The sequence below is a fragment of the Triturus cristatus genome, chromosome 3_2 (genome assembly GCF_964204655.1).
Source record: "Triturus cristatus chromosome 3_2, aTriCri1.1, whole genome shotgun sequence".
NCBI lineage: Eukaryota > Metazoa > Chordata > Amphibia > Caudata > Salamandridae > Triturus > Triturus cristatus.
The window spans coordinates 521238085-521260791 of NC_140584.1; the positions used below are offsets into that span (position 1 = coordinate 521238085).

At 39.7% G+C, this 22707-nt stretch overlaps 1 protein-coding gene across 1 annotated transcript in view; it reads left to right on the forward strand.

The window, feature by feature from the left end:
* Positions 1–22707, forward strand: part of OVCH2 (ovochymase 2) — an 881024-nt gene that overhangs the window by 605794 nt on the left and 252523 nt on the right. The window contains exons 12-13 of the mRNA XM_085648218.1: positions 3944–4074; positions 11299–11395. Coding sequence (XP_085504344.1) covers positions 3944–4074; positions 11299–11395 — 228 coding nt within the window. The remainder of the gene's footprint in view (positions 1–3943; positions 4075–11298; positions 11396–22707) is intronic.

The following is a 22707-nucleotide window of genomic DNA, read 5'->3' on the forward strand; positions in this document are numbered from 1 at the left end:
AATGTATATTATGAGTATCCCACATACAGCCATGAACCTGTTCCAACACCGCTCAAGTAGAGACACGATCTGCAGCACACACATATCATCTCGGTATTCCAAATACGCTGCAGTTCGATATTCGACTAATAAGATCCCAGAAAAATATATGCATATAGATACGATCTGCAGCATACACATCTCCCATGCATTCCTAATGCGCTACAGTTGTACTAGGACTCTAGATATGTGTATGTATATCACATACTCTGATTAGGTATGCATCCTCATAAAAAAAACAATGCCTGGGCACAATTTTCCTTAAACTCTCGGTGCCAGATTGCCCATAACTACAATTCCCATGATTCAGAAGTCGACGCACGTAACGTTACTATGACGCGTCGACATCCTGTGGTGGGCGGCGCTGTCAATCAGTAGCAGTTTCCCTCTCAAGACGGAAGTACAAATACGCCGGTCCCTGACATCAACTTGCACAAGCCGGGGACCGGGACCGAGCAGGTTATCAGGCGGGGCAGGACTCTTGACAGAGTAAGTACCCTTTGAGTACGAAGGGGGCACGGGGCACTCAAACATCTCCATTCACGGAGTTCCATATAACGGAGGCTTCGCTTTGAGCAATCCCTTACACCGGTCACTTACCCAATCTTCTTCTCCCTCATGGGGCACACTGTAGGGTTTGACTACAGAGCTACCCCGACAGGCTGAACGGTCCCCTGAAACACGGTTACTCTCCAAAGTTTGGGTAAGAAAATATATATATATGTTTTATGAGTGTAAAGATTACTTTTACAATGGCAGTTGCACCCTTGTAATTTTATACCTCACTATGGATACGGCAGATGTGATGACAGAGATTGATATATGGTTTTCTACACTTTGTAATACGCACACTCTGGCATGTAGTTAGTGTCAGTATGCGAGCAAAATCACCACCACGTAATCTGTCATGTAACAATATTATGTACAGATATAGATGTGAGTGGCACATGTTTGGACGAGATTGAACACTTTTACTTTGCAGTCACTGGACATATGTTTGTTCGGTCTCCTTCCAATTACATACATGGGAAACAGCATCATGGAAATACCAGAATATGCTCATACAATGTTGTATGTTGTTTTTCTTTGTTCTCTTCACAGATGGAGAACCATGCATGACAGATGAATTATCTGTCACACACATAAGGAGCAGCTACTCTGCCCTTTACTCACTGACAGGATAGGGAACCCCCCACTATCTGTCCCCCAGGGTGGATGACCATTGCCCTGAAGAAAGTCCAGGACCTTCAAGGCCACATATGGACTGAAACATGTGGGCACTAGAGTCATAGGACCATGATACTCCCATTGACCCGTTTTTAAAGATTTTTTACTAACCCCGACAGACCCAAGAATAAAGGGAAACCGGGGATCTGTCTGAGGTTTTTTATCTTTAATGTCCCCCTGGTCTTCAACTATTCAAAAGAGCTCCCAACACTGTGGTTAAGCCCACCCCGACTTATAGGCGTCTGGGTGACCCGATGATGAAGCATGACACCACTAGGGTGTGTGAGGGTAACTAAAAAAAGGAATTGCTTCCTTGCTCACCCTATGGTGAAGTTATACACCTATCCTCATACTTCATACTTCGCCCCTACCCATTTAAGTGCAATTTGATTGACCACTACGTGGCCAGTTGGAGTAATTTTTCGTGGTCTAACAGTTTGATGTGGGAGGCTTTACTCCGACCCAGGATCCTCTCAACCCTCTAGGCACTGGAAAAACTTTTTTCCATAGCGTTTTTGTGTACACAAGAAACAATGTTAGCCAATGTGGGATAGCCCATTACAGACTGTAAAGATCAAGGTGAAGAGCTTTTATTGAGCTCAGCTGTTGTTCGTAAGCGAGCAAGTCTGTAATCTGTGGATTGGTGGTTTGATGTTAAGGGAGAGCTATAAACAAGGGAGAAGAAGGTATATTTAATGAAACCTATAAGTAGAAAAATAGAGTAGTTTACTATGCTCATAATAATTGTGTTTATAAAGGACTTAATTTTATGCTAGGCAGGTCCCTTTGCTACTGAGCAGGTATCTACATGCCGCACCTGTGGTAAAGAAGCATGGGTGCATTATAGTGGAAAATGAGCGAGCTCATAAGGGGAAAGGGTTTGAGGAGATAGGAAGATAGACTATTTTCATTTTTGATTATTGAGCTTGAAGGATTTTAGAACCAACTAGTATCTGGTAATGGTAAGACAGTTAGGGATCTGATTACAGAAGTGCAAAGGAGGGTAAAGGGATAATGATTTATGTGTCATTGGCTAAAGAACCCAGAAGCCACCCCTAACAGTTACCCATTGGAGGAGCAGAGGAATGAGTGTAGGCATAGGAACAGGACCACCCAAGGGTGGTACCAGCAGTACTGAGGGAGGTGGGAATGACAGGAAAAGGAGACGGATTATCTGCAATGAAGACAGCTAAAAAGTGAAGAAGTATGATCATGGATGTAGTGCACCAAGTTAATGTTAAGGGAAACACTAGAACAGTTGCAACAGAATGAAGAGCATTTCAATGCCAGACTAGTAATTATCAAGTTGTTTGTCAGACCAAAGTTAAAATGTAACTCTGTTAAACATTTGGCACTCCAGGACTTTAAAGAAGAAAGGTTGTTAGAAGACTAGACAGACGTCTGTAGGAAAAGAGGGGCCAGCTCTTGAGGTTGTTTTCAGAGTAGTACAACCAGTACAGACTTGACATCTTGTAGGTACATGGCAATGGTAAGAGATGGGTTAAATTCTTTTAGGAGCGAGGCAAGGATCTGAGATTTATGATGTAAGAGCAGAAGGAGCCACAGGGAGAAACTGAAAGATGTGATTAAAGAATTAACAAAGAAAAGTACATGGTTGAGGAGGTGAAGTTGCCATGCACATTTGTGTGGGGTAGCATGAAAGGCAGAAGAGCAGGAGCTATGACCAAGGTAGAGGGAGGAGTTAGAATTCTGTACATACTTGAATGGAAGTATTTGCCGAAGTCAACAGGAAAGATATGGATATGAGTGTTAACTTTGCTATGGGCTTAAATTGCAATATGGTTAGTTTGCCATCAGTGTTTAGGATGACAGTAAAGCGTGGTGATTAAGTCTGGTAATAGTTTGTTTTTTGGCTGCATAGCTAGTACTGATATGTTCAGGAGTCTTATGATTGTAGAAGGCTACATGGATTACATTTGGAAAAGAGGTGGCACAATATCTTTTTCGTATTAAAGTATAGACATGTGGACATACCCACCAAGTGTTTTCATACACATTTGTTTTGATGAGACTTTTAATGGGTCTGGATAAAAGGCAACCTATTTTCAAATCAAAAATTGGTTTATTTGTCAGTCTGCAAGATAGTTAAATAATGCATATAACCTTACTGGTAGCAAGGAGTTGAGCAAATCTAGGCTCAGGTTACAATACTGTAGTATTATATTTACTAACAATACTCTGCACGAGGCATCTCCCGAGTTACATGTCATCAAGACCAAGGTCAAAATATAATTAATAGTAAGCGCCATAATGAAGGATGACTTAGAAAACATCTTAATTTGCTGGAGAGCAAATGGAATTCCTGCTCAATAAAGTTCACGTTTTTACAGTGATTTAACCTGCTTTGTTACTTTTGGTAAAGTGGTGATATTAGGTTTGTATTCACATTAGCACACACTGTTATGATGACGATACCACTGTCAGAATATCTGTATTCTTCGAGGATTCATTGACTCTAAATTTGCAGTGATCTTTTTAACAAATGCTGGATCTCATTGATGGAGGCATTTATTGCTAATGTCTAAAAAGAAGCTTTATGTTAACATTAGGAATTCTATAGCTTGTATTGTTATAGAAAAGAAAACGTTTAGTCTGAAAAAAATGAAAATATTCAACAGTTTTAATTACGTGCAACTAGTAACTGTTTTTTTTCCAGATTCTGGATGTGGGACAACATCTGTACTTTTTGAAGAAGGGGAGGTCCAAAGTATGAACTATCCTGATCCATATAACAGTTTGGCAAGTTGTCACTGGGATATTCACGCACCAAAACATTACATTGTGAAGGTACTGTTCAATATAGTAGTTAAGGCTCTCTTCACATTGGTATACTATATTCATTGACAATTATTTTGTTTTTAAAGCCTCACTGAGATATGAATAAAAATGACAGAGACAATATGCACTAAACAACTCAGTTTAAAAGATGTATTTAAATTCAGAGTTCTAAGGAGCAGCCCAAAATATTGAAGCTTGAGTTAAGCCACAGAAAAAACACCTAATGCATTATCATCTCAGGATAGTTAAATTGTTGTAGACTTTGCTTTTATCACTAATGATATTAGCTGACCTCAATGATGTTATCAAAAATAAGATTGATGGCATCCAATGTAAGATATGTAATTCGTTAAGACCCAAGTACTACATTAAAAAATATATATTTTCAAGCCCAAATTAGCATTTGGGGTCTGATTTATATTTTAGCGGACGGGTTACTTCACCACAACGGTGACGAATATCCCGTCTGCTGAAATATAATCCCATAGGATATTATGGGATTTATATTTCGCCGGACGGGATATCCGTCACTGTTGTGATAGAGTAACCCATCTGCCAAAATCTAAATCAGGCCCTTAATGTTTCAACATTTCTGCAGGTGTACATGCAATAATGTATACATATGGAAAAAAAAAAATGTAAATCCGTGTTTGTAAAGCGCGAGCTACTCACCCTTATGGGTCTCAAGGCGCTGGGGGCCGTCGTGGAAATTAAGTGAGCTATTGCCCAGAGTCACATGGTGCTGAGCTGAGCTGCAGCCAGAGCCAGGAATCAAACCGTGAACCCTGTGCTCCGAAGTCAGCTGCCCTGGCCGCTGCACCACACCTCTCCACCTCTACATGTGTACTTTTCCAAAATAATATTATTAATATTGATTTTATATAGGTAAGGAAGCAAGGGTTCTCACTTAGGTGAAGTATGGGTTTGTTGAGCATCAACATCCTCCGTATAAACAATCTAGGCAGCAACTTTCTTTTAATTGCTCTTAAATAAAATGAGTCTATAAAATTCAATGTGAAGTAGGAACAATTAAAGCTATGACTCTTTCTGAGGATACCTTCTGACACCAATGCAAGTACACTGTTTTGTCACAATTTAATTAATCACTGGACTGTAAATGGCAAAGGGTAATCACAAATGAGAACAGTAAATCAGTACTTCAAAACGGCGCAAGACACATGGGGGACAAATAATATTGTATGGGGAAGCAAATAAATAGCACTAATGTATTGCCAGGATGAGTACATGAAATTACATTATTCTGTGAAAAAATGGCCCTTCATCTAGTTTCCACTTGAATGGCCAGGACCACAGGGATTTCAAAATCAACCCCAGCTTTGCTGAAGAGAAGGGATGTTTTAAAGAATGTACCTGACCTTGTCAATCAGCAGTGGAGAGTTGTTTCCCCTATCCATTCCTACTCCCTGCCCTTGTATGCCAACCTTGCCCTAGAGTTATTTACTTACAAAGCCAAAACTATTGTGCTCCAGTTGCCTCAATTTCATGGTACTTGGACATTTCTAAACGTTAATTGATATTTCTGTCCTAGTCTTTTGCCTGGTGAAAAAGCCTTGGCATGCCAATGATCTTAAAAAATGATGTCTTTCCTCAGTCCTTCCTTTCTAGGGAAAGACTATGGAAAGTTATGTGTCTTCTCAATAGATCAATGTTTATCTGTCAATTAATTTTTTTTTTTTTTAAATGTAAGCTTTAGATGGCAGTGTAACACTGAGGCCTTGCTATAGAATGTCTTGATGTGCCATGCATACGTGACATTAGAAAATCTTACCTACTGGCTTGTCATGATTTATCTTCTGTGTTTCACATGGTCAATCATCAAATATTGTATAGGCATTGATGGTTTAGTCCTAAACGGCTCATATCATATTTGAGAAATCAATCTCAGCTGTTCCTCAATTGTAAATCCTCTGCCACTCCTCTTAATCGACATCAATGAGTAGAGCAAGATTCCATTTTGACCCCAAAAGCGTTTAATCCTTACCTAAAGCTTTTTGGTGTTGTCCTTAAGAAATCAGTACTCTTGATTGTAATCTTGCTATCATTCACAGTACAAATTCTTTGAACTGCTTTCTGGACAAATGACTAAACCTGCTGACTCAAATTGATGCTACACCTTAAAGCACACAGCCCCTAATGAGACTACTGTGTGAGATCAGACAGTTGATAAAAATATCTCAACTTGTAGTAGTATCTTGTATCCGCACAACGTGATAATGACAAAGGTGCATCTCACGCCTCTCATGTCAGGTTTTCTGAAGCATTTCAGATTGTTACCAGAAACAAAACATTTGACCGCGTCACACATGTTACAAATGCACCAATTACTGACTATATAACTGTACAATACTCCTTTTTCAAAGATATTCTGCATTTGTCTCAAGCTAATATGATTTTCCAATCACAAACTTGATCTCCTGTCCCTCTTTCATGGTTCTCTTCTGGTCCTTCTATTCTCTCCTGTCTTTGTTATTGTTGCCTTCCCTTTTCCATTTTTACATAGTCAGTGGCAGCTTCTCAACTTTGAAAGTAGTACAGCTCTGTCAGTCCCATCATCTCTACAATATCATCATGAACCAGTACACACAATGAGGACACACTCATTCACACTGGCTCTCACACATCTTCACTCATATATAAATCCATGCACGCTCAGTCACTGACCTCCTTCTTCCCTCCTGACCCACGTCATCCTCTATCGTAGGCGGTTATAGAATGCGGTGTCAGGAGGGAGATTCTGGCCCGAGAGAGCAGCATGTGGTTCAAGGCTGCTCACTTACCAGGGGCCAGGGCCTAATTGCTTGCCCTTGCTGTTGCCTCACAGACACACACAGTGCATTCACTGAGTGATATTGAAGTTGTCCATCTATAATGCATCTAGTGTGTCTCTGCACTACTCTGCTGCTCTCCCCTGCCAGAATAGGAAGTCAAAGAGTTGCTGACCAGGCTATCAAGCTCCCCTTCCCCTCTTTCAAGTGTTGAGAGGCATCACCCCTCATGCCCATATGGACAGGCTCCCCCTGTACATCAACTTGTGTGTTATCTTTATCCTACTCTATATACCTCTTCTATTGTTTGAACTTGGCATCATACGCTCTACCCTTTGGTGCTTACACCAGGCTTTTAATAGGTTGTCTATATCTCCTTAATTACTTGTATGTGTCCCCTCCACTCACCTGCATAGTTCACTGATTGTAGTTTGTACATTTGCATTTTTCATTTTTTTGTTTTTTTAAAAATATTTTTATTAAGTTTTTCTATTATCCACAAAAACAATGAATCACAATAATTTGCACATAGCACTACCCCATGCCCGGGAGGCACATTGATCAGAAGGCATAAAAAACAATCATTTATCCCCCAAAATCTACATACATTCAGGATATCCTTCCAGACTTATTTTGAAACATTCACCTCATTTTGAAACATGCTCCTTCCAACTCCTAACAGGTTCCCATATACGCTTTCCTAGGATTCTACCCTTTTTCCCCTTCCTATCATATATCCCTTTTTACAAATTATATGCTGACAACAATCTAGCCAACCATTGGTGGAATGTTGGAGCTGCCTTATCCAACCATGCTGATGCGACACAGATTCTCAAGACTGACATAGCCATAAACAAGAAATAAGACGAGCTAGCCTGCTCGTTACCCCCACCTACCCCAAGGAGAATCCATGCTGGCGTAAGAGCAACATTTATTCCTAAATTTATATCTGAAAAAGATTCAATACCCCTAATCAACAGATTAAGCTGTGGGCATAACGCAAAAATATGCACAATGTCAGCCTCACTACTATCACACCGGGGGCACGTAATTCCTGTCGTTCTCCCCCATTGAGCAATCCTATCAGGTGTATGGTATAACGAATATATCGTCGTATAATATTGGGCCTGTAATGCTGCTGAGGAAAGTATGGTCCGCCCCAGTTCTAGAGAGTACTGAAAACAATCCTGGTCAACCTGAAGTTTATCTGCCAATTTCCTTCCATATTTTTCCAGATCATCACTTTTTAATACAGATAGCTCAGCATAAATTTTCTTTATAGAACATTCTGCCACGCCCTCAATCACATCCAATATCCTATTTTTACCGAACCCGGCAGTTCCACCCTTTTTATTCATCAAATAGCTCCGAACTTGCAAAAACTTAAAAAAGTTATTCCTAACAATACCATACTTCCCTTGAATTTCGGTAAACTGTAAAACACTTTGAGCTCCCATGAGGTCCCCCAGTTTCCGGACCATCCGCCGCCCCCAATCACCCATAACAGCATCAGCAAATATTTCTCCTGGAAGAGACTCATTCCCTTCAATCCGAGTATAGGCGTTGAATCTGCCCAACCCCAGTTTTTTACACAGTGATGCCCACATTTTAAATCCTGCTACAAGTGTCTTAAATCTAGTTATTTTATAGTACCCAGGATCTGTGTATTTCAGGAAACAATTTCCGGCATCTTCACCAATAAGTATTGCATATATATCAATTGAACCTATCTTAACCTGTGGATCTGAGGTGTCTCCTCCCATAAGCCCACTCATATACTGAATGGCTGCTGCCCAATAATATAACTTAAAATCGGGAACTGCCCATCCTCCCCTATCCCTAGAAAGAGATATGAATCGAAGGGCTCTCCTAGTTTTCCCTTGTGCCCATATGAATCTATTGATCAAACGTTCAATTGCCACGAACCATTTGCCTTCAAATATTAATGGAATTGTCCTAAACAAATAGAGAAATTTGGGCAAAATGATCATTTTAACCACATTAGAGCGCCCAACCAGAGAGAGATGAAGGTTGTGAATCCTATCAAGATCTTTCTTACATTTAACCATTATAGGTTCAATATTACGCTCCACGATCTTATCTAAATCTGCTGAAATACTGATACCGAGTTACCCAGCCGATTTCACTACCCGCACGTCGTTACAAATCACCTGGTTATTCTTAATAATCTGTGTCTTAGGGCCATTTAGTGCATATCCCGATATCCGACCAAATACCTCAGCCTCCATTTCTACTTCCACGATTGCCCTAGTAGGGGAAGGAGTCACTATCGCAATATCGTCCGCGTAAACTAAGGTTTTAAACAATTGGCCCTGAATCTTAATCGGAACAATTTGGGGGCATATGCATCAACAATGCCATTTGCGATTCCTTATTAGCGAAAAATAAGGAATCGCTAATAAGGAATAGCAAAAGGCTATTCATGTAGGAATCGCTATTCAAATAGTGATTCCTTAACTTTCCTTAATTGCTACTAGCAAATTGCGAGTAGCAATTAAGGAATGCCATCCCAATCATTCCTATGGGCCTCCAGGCCCATAGGAATGAATTGGAGATTGCATGAGCAAATAGCGAGTACCAGTAGGTTCTCGCAAATTGCTCATGCAATTTCAAGGGTGCAAGGGTGTCAAAATGACACCCTATTGCACCCCTGAAATTGATATGTGCACATATGTTGCACACACACATGCTCTAAGGGCATGTGTGTGCGCAACATGAAACTTTGAAAAATGCACAAAAGTGCATTTTTCAAACTTTTAGCAAATTACCATGCAGTTCATCTTCATGGTAATTTGCTCCCCCTATTAGCGAATTCGCTAATTTTTTAACTTTCATGCATTGCATTTAAGGAATCCCAAATTGAGATTCCTTAAATTAAGGAATCTCAATTTGGGATTCCTTAAATGCTATCACTATTTAAGAAATCGCTATTTAAGGATTCCTTAAATAGCGATTTTTGCTTTTGGGTTGATGCATTGGGATTGGGTATTTTTAACTCAATACCGGGAGCTATTAGCGAATCGGTATTTTACCGACTGGATTTTGGCTTGATGCATGAGGCTGTTGGTCATTTAATTCCATCTTGCGAATCAGCGGATCGATGTAAACCGCAAATAACAAGGGTGAACATGGACACCTTTGACGGGTACCTCGTTTGATCTGCACTGCCGATGTAGGCCCTCCATTAATTCTAAGCTGGGCTGTAGGTGATCGATAAAGTGCCTGTATCGCCCTAATAAATCCAACTCCAATACCACACCATAATAAAGCAGCCCAGAGGTGGTCCCAGGAGACCCGGTCAAATGCCTTTTCTGCATCCAAAAACATAACCGCCATAGGTTCTCCTGAGACTTCCGTGGCATCAAATAGAGTAATTACCTTGCGAACATGGTGTGTAGTTCCCCTTCCCGGAATAAACCCATGCTGTGTAGGGCTAACCAATTGCCCTATTATCTTACACAGCCTAAGAGCCATTACCTTAGAAAAATGTTTTGCTTCTGAGTTCATGAGGGTAATAGGTCTATATGAGCCCGGTTCCAAGGATGACTTACCCCTTTTCGGAATCACCACTATATCGGCCCCTGCCCAGGAGACTGGAACAGATTGTCCTGATTGTGCCTGTAAGATTGTATCAACCAGGTAAGGGCATATTACATTTTGAAATGTTTTATAGAATTCGATGGGAATTAAATCAGGCCCAGCAGCCTTACCAGAGGGGAGATTATTAAGAGGCGCGAGAATTTCCTCAGTTTCCAAAGGTGCATCTAGTGCCTCCCTATCTTCATCAGAAAGCTGAGGAGGAATGAGATCCCCCAGATACCGCTGGATATCTGAGGGAACACCTGGCTGATCTTCGCTATATAATTTAGCATTAAACTGCCTAAAAATCTCTCTAACCCCCTCCGAATCAGTAACTTTACCTCCTTTACCATCAGATATTTCTTTAATCTCTCCTAACACCGCTCTCTGCCATGTGCGAATTGCAAGAGTATGCCCCGCCCGCTCGCTCAGCTCATAGCATTGCTCCCTTTTGGTCAGGTAAATCGCGGCTGCCTTTGTAGCAAAACCTTCATTTATATCTGCTTTAATACATAAAATTTTAAGGTGTACCAGATTCGGGGAAATACCGGCCTGGATTGCAAGGGTCAGCTTCTGCTCTGCCTCCGCAACTGCTTTAACCATTTTATTAACTCTGGCCTCTTGTTGTTTTTGATTATAAAGACTATAACTTAATGTCTCTCCCCGAACCCCGGCCTTAAAGGCATCCCAGATCACCACCTTATTACGTTGTGAAGAAAAAGTATATCAAATGTAAATTAGGTATGGATTTCATCCCTAATCACGTCTTCTACATTGTGAAGTTGTAATTCAAAGTAAAAATACTTCTTGAAACACAAATAATAAAGTTGATCAGTATTTTCTTTAGCTCACATTCCAGGACTTTGATCTAGAAGAGTGTAAAAGCTGTGGCTGTGATGAAATAAAAGTGTTCAGTGGCCTTGTTGAAGAAGAGGAACTCATAGGTGAGTCTTCACCTCAATCAGTATTACATTGATAAACTTAATATTGAAAAAATATTATTCAATATCAGTTTGACTATAGTGCTTTCAAGAAAAGGCAGTTGCTAATTAATCCAATGTAACAAGAAATTTTAAATTCTTCTTCTGATTTTGATTTCAATTTTCAAATTATATTACTTATTTGATATAGCGCTGTAGTAGGTCATTGGAGCAGTGGAGTGCTTTAGCAAGAACATTTTTATGGTAGCAGGAGCAACTATAACATGGGGTGCTGTACTTGGGACAAGAAGGTGTGTAGGGTGCTGTTGAGATGAAATTACAGAGAACGGGGGTGTTGGGGTCATGGGACATATAATTGGAACAGTATTAGACAACAAACCGTACTGTTGTATTTTTGCATGTTTGCATTACAATTTGATAATCAGGGAAATACCATGATTTGCATACCTAGAGTTACATAAGAGACAGAATTTTCTAACTCACACGTGAGAAGGTTTTATCTATGTGTTGTAAATTTACTAAAAGTATGCATAAGTTATACTTTAAAAATGTTCTCTTTTTGGGGGAGCTGCAGAATTTCTCATTGCAGTGTAAGTGCAGTAATTACGGTAATGCAATGTGAATGTGATCATGCACTAATTCACGGGTGTTGTCAAACATTTGTAGATGCTTAACCACCTCCTCCATATTACTCACCAACGTCCATGCTCTCTAAGCTACACTTTATGCTTGAAAATAGAATTATTGCTCCTAGAGTAACAACTTTAAAACTACAGGCCAGATATATTAACTTTTCATTTAAAAAAAACTGTTGCAAATTGCGCACCAATTTTTCACAAAGAAGTCAGATTTTGCAAACTGACCCATGTACTAATAGGTCGGTTCGTAAAAGAAGAATTCAGATTGGGTTGCCATTTGGCCTACTTCATTGATATACACAACACAGGGAGGGGAGGGTCTGAGGAGAAAATGTTTTAAGACCAGCGAAGGTTGGCTCCCCAATCAATTAACAAAACACACAAAGAAGCTAAAAAACAGAGGAAGATATTGTCATAAACCCTTGGGGGAGTCCCTTTCTTTGGACAAAATCCCTCACCCACCATAGGTGGCATGCTTCATCAAAAAAGGTCTACATGTTTCAGCCTAATAGACCCCAAGAAGGTGTTGCGGCTTTCGTCAGGACCTAAAGCTGCTACTTCTATTTCCAGTACCTTTTATATAGTTATTAGTGTGAACAGGCAATGAGACGATAAAAGGTTATCATTGTAGACCTTTTTGTCATCAACTACTCGCAGGTATAAATTACCCCTGCTGGTGCTCTGTTTTTGACCAAGGCCCCCCAGGACGAGTGAACAAAGGCACATTTCGTACCTGGTAGCTAGTTTTAACAATTATCCTCCTCACAGTTTATATTATTTTACGCCCTCTACCTAACCAAATTCACTTCTTCTCATTGCAGGATTTAGTATATCCTAAAGTTAGGAACAAAACATCCCTGAGCTCCTCCCTCACAGTGAGGGTATTGTAGCATGTGGCGTGACTAGGTTTTCCAGTCATAAGCAGAATCCCAATGATGAAGCATGCCACCTATGGTGCTGAGGGATTTCGTCCTAATAAAGGGACTCCAGCAGGGGGCTCACGACAATATCTCTGGATGTGTTGACTCTTCCTCTGTTTTTTAGCTTAGACCCAAGGGCTCCTTTGTGTGTTTTGTTTACCTCATTGATATGCATGATTGGAAATCATCAAAAGGATGGTGGCCTGCTAGGGTCAGCAGAACACCATGTCTGTGATTACCTGTCAATAACGTAATTTTCTGCTTTAAGCAAAGTGGGCTGTGTTTAAAAAAAGCTAATTTTAACCGTGTTTAAAGGTTGCCGGTCGTCCTCTGGATCTTGGCCTACTCCCAAACAAATATTTTTCAAAATTCATAAGGGGAAGGGAGTCGTCTTCCCCTTTGCGTATGGGTCACCACCTCCTTTGAGGAGTCGGTACCTTTTCAAGGGTTTGCAACTAGAACAGCAGTAGCAAACTATTGGTGCAATACATACCAAATGTCAATTTGGAAGAGACTCTCTAAACATGCCCCTTCTAAACAGCAATTCAGTATCCATTTAACGATTTGGTGACCCTTTTCCAAATTGCGAAATGTGGCTAGTGCATTCTTAATAATCCTTTTGGCGGTTACCATCCCTGTGAATTTGGGAATCACAGGGTTGGCGACCACAAAATGTATTTGCGTCTTTTGCCCTATGTTATATATTTGTGTTATCTCAGTTGCAAATACATGTGAGCTCCTGTCTTTATCATCAAATCTGCTTAATATGTTATGCCTAATCTTTAATCATTGAACCACGGGAGGAGGGACAGTTCTCCCAAAGAAATCTTAGCCTCAGTATAAAGCTGATTACTGAGAAGTAATCAGGCTACCACCACTGCTTCAGTCCAAGGAGAAAATAGCAACGCTGACAGTAGTACCATAGAGAACACTAGTAGAAAGACTTACCTGGGAGAAATCCAGCTCCCACAAGCACAGTGGGTTGCTCAACCTGTGAGGACAATTTGTATATCCAAGGGGGGTAATAAAAAAAAATCTGAGAATACTTAAAATGCTACTGTGGTACTCATCAGAGATGGACGTTATCATAGGAACAATTCCCTTATTGTCTCTAAAAAAAATTAAGGAAGGCAAAGACCACTATTTGATGCTTGATATGTTTTAGAAAGGAATTATTATTTTAAAACAGCATCAATTGTACCAAAACGATGCTACAGACAATGAGAATCAAATAACATAAGAAGAATGAACATACAACTCCATAGCAAATCAACAGCATTCAGTAAAAACCAATAAGTTTAAGATCTAAGCCAAAAACATGCAAGGCAGGTCCAAGAATGGTATTTCCTCCTGGTGGAAGGTTAGAACACCAGGTATCAAAAATAATATTTTGAACTGAGAAAATCTGCCATCATGCAGTCCTAAGAAAGAGTGCTAAAAGCTATTATAAACAACGTACATTGCAAGTTTATTTAACATGCGTGTCAAAGAAATGAATGATTCGTTTTGCCCAGATTAGTGATTATTTTATTTTCTCAAGTGGTTGTTGGATGTATGCTCATTGTGCAGTGTTTTGATCATAAGTATAAAATGAGTAATCAATCAATGAAAACATTTACATATGGGGAACATTTCTAGTCTCTAAGATAAAAGCAAGTCAACAATACATGCCTGATAGCAAGCTACATAGTACTGCCTTAATCGTGTAGTAAATATGCACCAGTACCGTGCTATTACATGTAAAGCATCATGGACTGGGAATTTACCATGTGGGACTCATATTTCGGTCATAAAACCACACAGAATACTCAATTCCATGAGACTTTAACACATCTGTTTACCACCTGCTAAAGACAGTTGGTAAATGTATTCCAGGACAAATGGGTGGGATGGGAAGGGGGAAAACTAGTGGTGGTAGTAGGAGGGAAGAGAAAGATTTTTTATGGCATCTGGAGCATTGTTCCACCTGTCAAAATAAATGGGGAATGAGGCTTGGCTGCTGCTGCAGCCAAAGCCTCATAAAATGTGTCCAGCCAAAATTACCAGCTGGATACATCAGGTAGGGTCTGCCACACTCTGTAAAACTGTGTGTGGAAAACACACGCACTCTGACTCAGGCAAAGTAAAATTCCAGCAAACACAAGATGATGGACAGAGTGCTGAAACTTTTAAACCACTCACCCCTGCGAAGAGATCTGGGTTTAATCCATCGTTCTTTTGCAACGAAAAAGGTGTGCAGCAGTGGGTAGATGGTGTTGGATTTAACTCCAGCACCTTTCCTACTGTTGCACACACTGGAGTTGGAATACAAAATTAATCTATTCCAACTTCCAGCGCTCCCCGACTGAAAGTCGATGTTAAAAGTTGGTGTTTGCAACGGCATGCGATGTAATGGCATGCGTTGTTACGTCACATATTCATGAAAATCATATGATCTTCCATTGCACGTGCCTGGTGCATGTATAATATGTAAGAAGCTAGGGGCCATATGTAGGAAGCCAAATTTCGATCGCAAATGCTGAAATTCGCCGAATTTCGGCGTTTGCGATCGCAATTTGGGCAGTGTGCTATGTAGCACACAAAAACCCACACGCAAAATAAGGAATCGCAAAATTTGCGATTCCTTATTTTGCTAATGCATTTAAGGAATCCCAAATTGCGATTCCTTAAATGCAATGTAGGAAGCACCCAAGTTGTGCAATTTTGGCTTAAGGAATCGCATATTACCACCAACCTCAGGTTGGTGGTAATTTGCAATCTCCTTGAAAAATGCACTTTTTTGCATTTTTCAAAGTGCCATGTGGCGCACATACATGCCCTTAGCGCATGTATGTGCGCCACATGTGCACACATGTTTATTTCAGGGGTGCAAAAGGGTGTCCTATTGACACCCTTGCAACCTTGAAATTGCATTCTCAATTTGCGATTCTCTAATTGAGAAACGCAAATTGAGAATGTCTTCCTATTCATTCCTATGGGCCTTCTAGCCCATAGGAATGAATGGCAAGGTATTCCTTATTTGCGAATCTCAATTTGGGATTCGCAAATAAGGAATAGGTGGGAATCACAAAATATTTTGCTAATCCTACCTACATTCCGTTTTGCAATTCTCTAATTGCGATTCCCTAAAAATTGCAATTAGAGAATCGCAAAACACGTTTTACCTACATATGGCCCTAGATCACCAAGTTCTAATGGCACAAAAGATTAATAATTGCCTCATGCAAAGTCTGTTGACAATTGTCAAGAATAACCCTAGGGGTGGCAATAGGGAACTGAGGCTTCGGCAGTGCCAGGCCCGATGGATTTCAAAACTGCATGCGGTTGAACTCGGAATAAATGTGGACCATGAATTACATTACTTCCTGACTACATGATTTGGGTCCACCTTTTGACCTCGTTCAATATCATCCTGCTATGTTATTTTGCCACCTAACTTGATTTTTATTCTGTATCTATGACTGAAAATTATTCAGAATATTAATGTTTATGTTGCTGAGTCTGCTTTTCATGACTGCTTTATACTGAAATCTTTTTCAAATGAATGTGCTTTGTTACAATCTTGTTTCATACATTGTTAATAACAAGATGGAACATTTATGTTTTCGTATGAAATAATGCCTAATATTTATCTTTGTCTGATATTTCTAATTACCTCCTCTTTCTGAAGATGTATATGACATCAGGTTATAATGTTTCATGATTTGCTCTATTCTTGATTGTGGTGCTTTTCATACGTTTCTATACAATTTGTCATATATTATAGTGACTGACCTCACTGGGACGTTTGGTCTGATCACCAATTTTTCAAAAAACCTTCAAAAAACCTTAATACATATGCTTTCTATACCATATTGATTCTGCTTCTCCACTCCAGTCTCCTTCTGTGGGTCTTTCCTAATGCTAGCTGAATATATTTGAACATATCTAGCTATACCCATAATTCCACCTAAGGGATTGTATAGTTTTCTATACGCCTGACGTGGGAATTTGACTTTAAATAAAATACGGTCAAATTCTGGCTAACTACTTCATACATGGATCTTGTCCAGAAGTTCCGCTTGGTGACATTTGGTTTGGCACTATGTTACGGTCCGTTTGCATATAATCGTACCTATACTCGAAATGTGGTACAACATTAATGAGAGGTGTATGACGTTTTTACCTTGGCTTTCAAACAATACGATGCCAAGCACATCGAATTTATCTAATTTCTTTCTACTGTTAGTAAATATATATTGGAATTCTAGGTGTCGGTGACGATGCTTAGATCTTCAAAGATGGCAACGCTATAATTATGCTTCTTCGTCAGGCCACCAGTCAAGATGGCGACGTTATAATCAAATTTTTACGTTAGTCCTCTTTCTATTGAACTCCCATGAACGCTCACGCGTAGATGAATAACCGCATATATGGGATCAACATGGCGATCACTTGCTCTTACATACACCAGGACCCCAGATATTTTACGGAGTACTCTCCTCCACAGGTACGATTACGGGCGTTTTAAGACTAGCTCCGCTGTGCGGTTTTTGTTGTTCGGCGATTTTTCTGTAGTTTGGTTACTTTGAATTTATTGTGCATCCTAATTTTGATCAAATGCAGTGACTTACATCACATCCCGCAACTGGGGAACGACTACTAGATAGACTAAACTAGTCTCCTTGTGTATTTTCAGAATACCTATTGCCGCCTGAAACTATTTCTAATTGGACTACATTGTCGGAATTAGAATGGACGTAACTTTATAACTGTATTGATGTTTCGTTTTACACGAATAGATAATGATTACTGAGCCATGTTTATTAAGATGCAGGGTTAACTAGTAAGATATCTTGATTTCCCTATGTGGCCCAATAGGTAATTTGGGAATACTTTATTCCCTATTCACGATGTCTGTTATGGAACGCTATTCACCATCGGAACAGGATAGGGTTCACGACTTATAATTATGATGTTGGATTATTTTACCTGGATATTCAATCCTTATGTGTGAATATTGATTTAGATACGTTTTGACATATCGATATTTTCAGAAATTAACTTGGATGTTTTATATTGCATAGATGTGTAATATGCAGATTTTATTTGCTTTTTAGGCTTCTGATAATGTACTGTAACAATTTCAATTCTGACTGACTCTCCCATCGTACTCGTCATATCTTGATCGAACATTAAATATTTAGGGTGAGTGCTATATATGTTATATATACATATAATCTTAAGCACAAATTAACGGTGCCCTTCTGAGGACACTGCTCTTACTTTATTTACGAGTGATTTCCGTTGTCACTCTGTTATGGTAATGGCTTGGGTGGACTCTCACAATTAGATTTTGAGTTATTGCACTACATGACACATTCTGGGGGAATATATGAATTGATTCTATAAACCACTCTCTGGAACGGTGTTTTTCACCCTTCTTTCTCTGTAAATTTAGGCTGACCTTCTGATTCTCTTTTCACGTTTAATAACCTCTTTGTGGTGGGACTCTCTCTGACATACTATATAATGTCTCTTAATGAGCATTCACGGAGGTGTCTCTTAATCTTTTCCTCTAGCTTTTTCCGAATTTTCTGGGTCTTTCGCTTGTTTCATCACCGGAATGTAATATGATTTATGTGTTACTGTTTACAGTACTACATGTGTTTTGAAAAAAACTTTTATCATTATCTTTGTAGCCCTGAGGAAGTCGTGGGGGGTTATTTGCCCCAAGACGAAACACGTGTTGGCCGCATCTATTCTTGGTCTGACTTTGTGGAATATGTGATCAGGACAACTGAAAGAATAAAGAAAAGACAAATCCTCACACATATGGATTGGATCTGGTTCTTGTGATATTTGTTACCTTATATTGGACAGTTTATCTTTGTCATTGCTCGGGAACAAACCGTTTTTGGACAATGATATACCATCTGACCGGTGTCTGTATTTTTCTCCAAAATGTTTCTTTGTTGAAGCATGTCCTATCTTCTTCTCTTGACTTTCTTTCATTAACCCTGTGAGGATCTGGATTATTGATTACAAGTAGAGCAATGGCTGTGCTCCCTCCAATTGAGAATTCTGTGGCCACTGCAGGTTTCACATGTTTGTGGATAGTCGAGTTTGGATGCCAGCTGAAGTCTTCAGTTTTAATGCCAAAACTAAAGCTGGGACAAAATGAAAACTGTAGAAGTTGAAGTTATGTTGCCTCTGGGGTAAATCAATCTCTCACTCAAAGAGCTTTATTTGATTATTTAAAAACAGTCATAAACGCATTACAAACAGAAATGCACCAACATTCAAATAAAAAAAAAAATAGGATGAATAGATATTGTTAAAAATATACATGACTTTAGAAAGAACTTTCTTTAAAAATCATCCAACAATAAAACGGCCTGGGTGGGGGGGGGAGGGGGCTAGTAAAATGCACAAAAAGTGCAAAGCAGGCTTCTTTTGATGAAAGCTAAACAATTGGAGAACAGCTTTTTAAAACATTTTTAGCAGATGGTTCATAGTATTTACAAAGAAAATACAAAATGTTCAAGAGATTGCACAGAGGACTTGTCCCATGGACAAACCAAGACAGAACCATTATCATATTGGTCCAGGGGAAAGCAAAGTAAGATTCTTATGGCTCCCTTGTCCAGACGTGGCTAGGAGTGACCGTTCCCAGGGGCTCAAGACCCAGATCAAGTACTGCTCAAGATTAGTTGTTGTTTGGATAATGACATAATACCGTAGAAAAGGTTTCCTTAACTGCTATGGTTTATAAAGAGCTGTTTGGCCTAGGAGATATCAGCTTAAGCGAGGGAATGTGGAGAAGAAAACAGCTCCTCCCAGCCAACAGCTTTTGACATGGAGCTCATGTATTTCAGCCAGGTAATGGCAAGACCCTTTTCGCAATTTAAGCAGTCAACAAAGATCTCTCCGTTGATGGAGGTATTCGTATTTGCCCAGACAGAGACCCAAAGAACTAAGGCAGCCCGCTAGGTAATATCTTTATTCGGAGGTATAAAAAACATCCATAAAAGCATCAAACAGATCAAACATCGTTATACAGTACTCATCCTAAAATAGAGAGCATCAATTATTAGTTAAAATACACACAAGCATTATTAAATCTTAAAATGGTCGTTTGTCGGCGGAAATTATACTTAGATGCACATCCTACTTGAATGTAAAAGATGGCCCGCTATACAGGGACCCCTTCAATAGCAAACATTCCCAGAGACAATGTATAAAGTGCATACATATTAATATGCTGAGGGGAAAAAGTTTGAGCAGAGAATTAATCTTCGACATAATAATATTAGTTAATATTTCCAATTCATCATATGCTGGGAGGAATAAAAGTTCAAAAAAATAAAGTTACCCTTCATACCATAGACCTGTAATTTGGACATATGATTGGACCGACCCATATAAATGGTGAAGCAAAATATCATAGGGCCTGGTCCACCCGACCCTCCGGCTAATATAATCTACACATACACTAATCTTATCAGGTTAAAATACAAGGATACAAAATATTGCACAAATCCAGTCAAATTAAAAATATGTAAATGAATCTGAATCATGACCTAGTTTCCACCAGTCGCTTATTTCAAAGTTCCGAGATCCATAAAGGGGTTACAGTATGTGACCTAATATAATCATAAGGTTAATACCATGTTCTTTCTAATATAAAATGCCGACCATAAAAATTACGATGATTGCGAGTATAAGTATGCCGGGCGACATTGTGTAAAATAATGTGGTTTAATTGTCGGTAAAATATATCTTTTCCATGGATGCCTATAAAACTTGCAAAAAAGGACCACATGTATTGTATCCTGGGGCATTGTGTTGTCACAGGGACAGTTAATCAAGTTTGCAGACCAGTCATTCATTTTTGGGAAGCTTACTAGTTGATGAAATATGTCTAGTCTTGGGCAGGTCTGAGCAAACCTATACCTACCATTCAATACTGATTTGAGATAAGGTTGCATGTTAAAAGTATTTAAAATGTATTGATTTTTTGATTCACTTGGTTTGGGGGCTTCAAGTAGCCATCAAAGGTTATTTAGGTGCATCATCCCTTTCTCTTTCAGAGTCTTTCTGCTAATAGTGTTTATTGTTTCTGGTTTTACAAAATACTCAGCGTACCCCATGTCACAAAAGAAACGTTGAACATGGGCTAACCATGAGATCCTTCAATGCAAACTTAATTTCAGACAGTCCCCGATAATTGCTCGATTAAGCACTGTGTATTCCCAGGTCACAATTTTATGCAAAAGGTGAATTGGTTGTAGTTTTATTAAGTCTGTAATGTGTTGTACCCTCAGTTCAGCATGAACGTAAACTGATGTACTTTTAGAAATGGCGAGTAAGTATCTAAAAAATTAATTTACCACAGATTGAATGTCTGTGCAATTTCTGTGTCCCCACAATCCTGCCTCATATGTGGCTATACTAAGACATTTGGCTTTGTAGATTTTCATCATCACCTCAGGTGGGTTTGTGCCCAAACGTTTCGCAAAGCTCCTGAGGGCCATGCAGGATTTGCTACATTGTAGCTTCCTAGCTACCTTAGGAGCCACCTTGATCTAATCAGTCAAATAGGAACTGCCCAATGCCTTGTGGAGAAAAAAGTGCGCAGTCGAAGGTGGCAGGACGCGGTGACGCTAACAAAAACGATTCTCCTCAGGCTGCATAATTTCAACATCCCAGTCCCCAGATACCTACACAGTACATTCTGATCTGCAAACATTTGTGCTAAAAAAAACTCAAATTGGGGTAAGACTGGTTTGTTGCCTACTCTCTTAGTGAAGCCAAACAGTGCCCCCATAGAATGGTTAAAGCGTAGGCACTGGTTGGCTAGTCAGGTCAACCATGAGGATTTCAGATCAAACACAACCCCCAAATATGGAAAGTTAATGAACGGTTCAATATGCCTGCTTTTGATCCAAAACGGACGATCTTTCCCTGTTCTTGGGCCACAAACCATATACTTGGTTTCAGATAAAATAGTATCCAAATCTAAATCATCCATAAATGTTACAAAACTACTTATTAGGGACCTCGAGGTGTGGGACATTAGCAAAGCATCATCTGCATAGAGCAGAGCCAGGACAATGGTTGACATAATCATGTGCGTCTCCTTCTCTGAAATTTGTAGGTGTTCATTTAAACCATTTGTGAAGGGCAAAAATAAAATGGGGGCCAGGACGCATCCCTGGTGGACACCCGTTGCAGCTCAAAAAGGTCAGTGCATTCCCCTCCTCGTCCATATCGAACAGATGTGCATACACAGCAATGTAAGGCTCAGAGGGAAGCAACCAGGTCCTCATCAAGCCCTGAATCAGAAAAGATTTCCAAAGCTTACTATGGACAACTCTGTCGAACATACTGCTTAGCTCCATAAAGGAGAGGAACAGCAAGCCCCCTTTAGCCAGCATATAATTGCAGATGGCTAAATGGAGATTACGACATTGCTCTATTGTGTCAAGCCCTTCCCTAAGCCCATATTGTACAGGGGAAATTGCATGCTTGGTATTGGCCCACTCCTTAATCCTGCTTAAGGGTGATGCACCCGTTAATTTTGACCATCAAAGCCAAAAGCAAAACTGGTCTATAGCAATGTCTGTCATTTCTGCAAAGTTTGCTATAAACAAGGACAACCACAGCCATGTGCCATGTCTTCAGGGAGCCACTAAGAGCAGGATTGTTAACCACATTTGTGATAATAGGAGTCCAGAATTCCACATTTTCCTTGTATAGGTCCATTGGGACACTG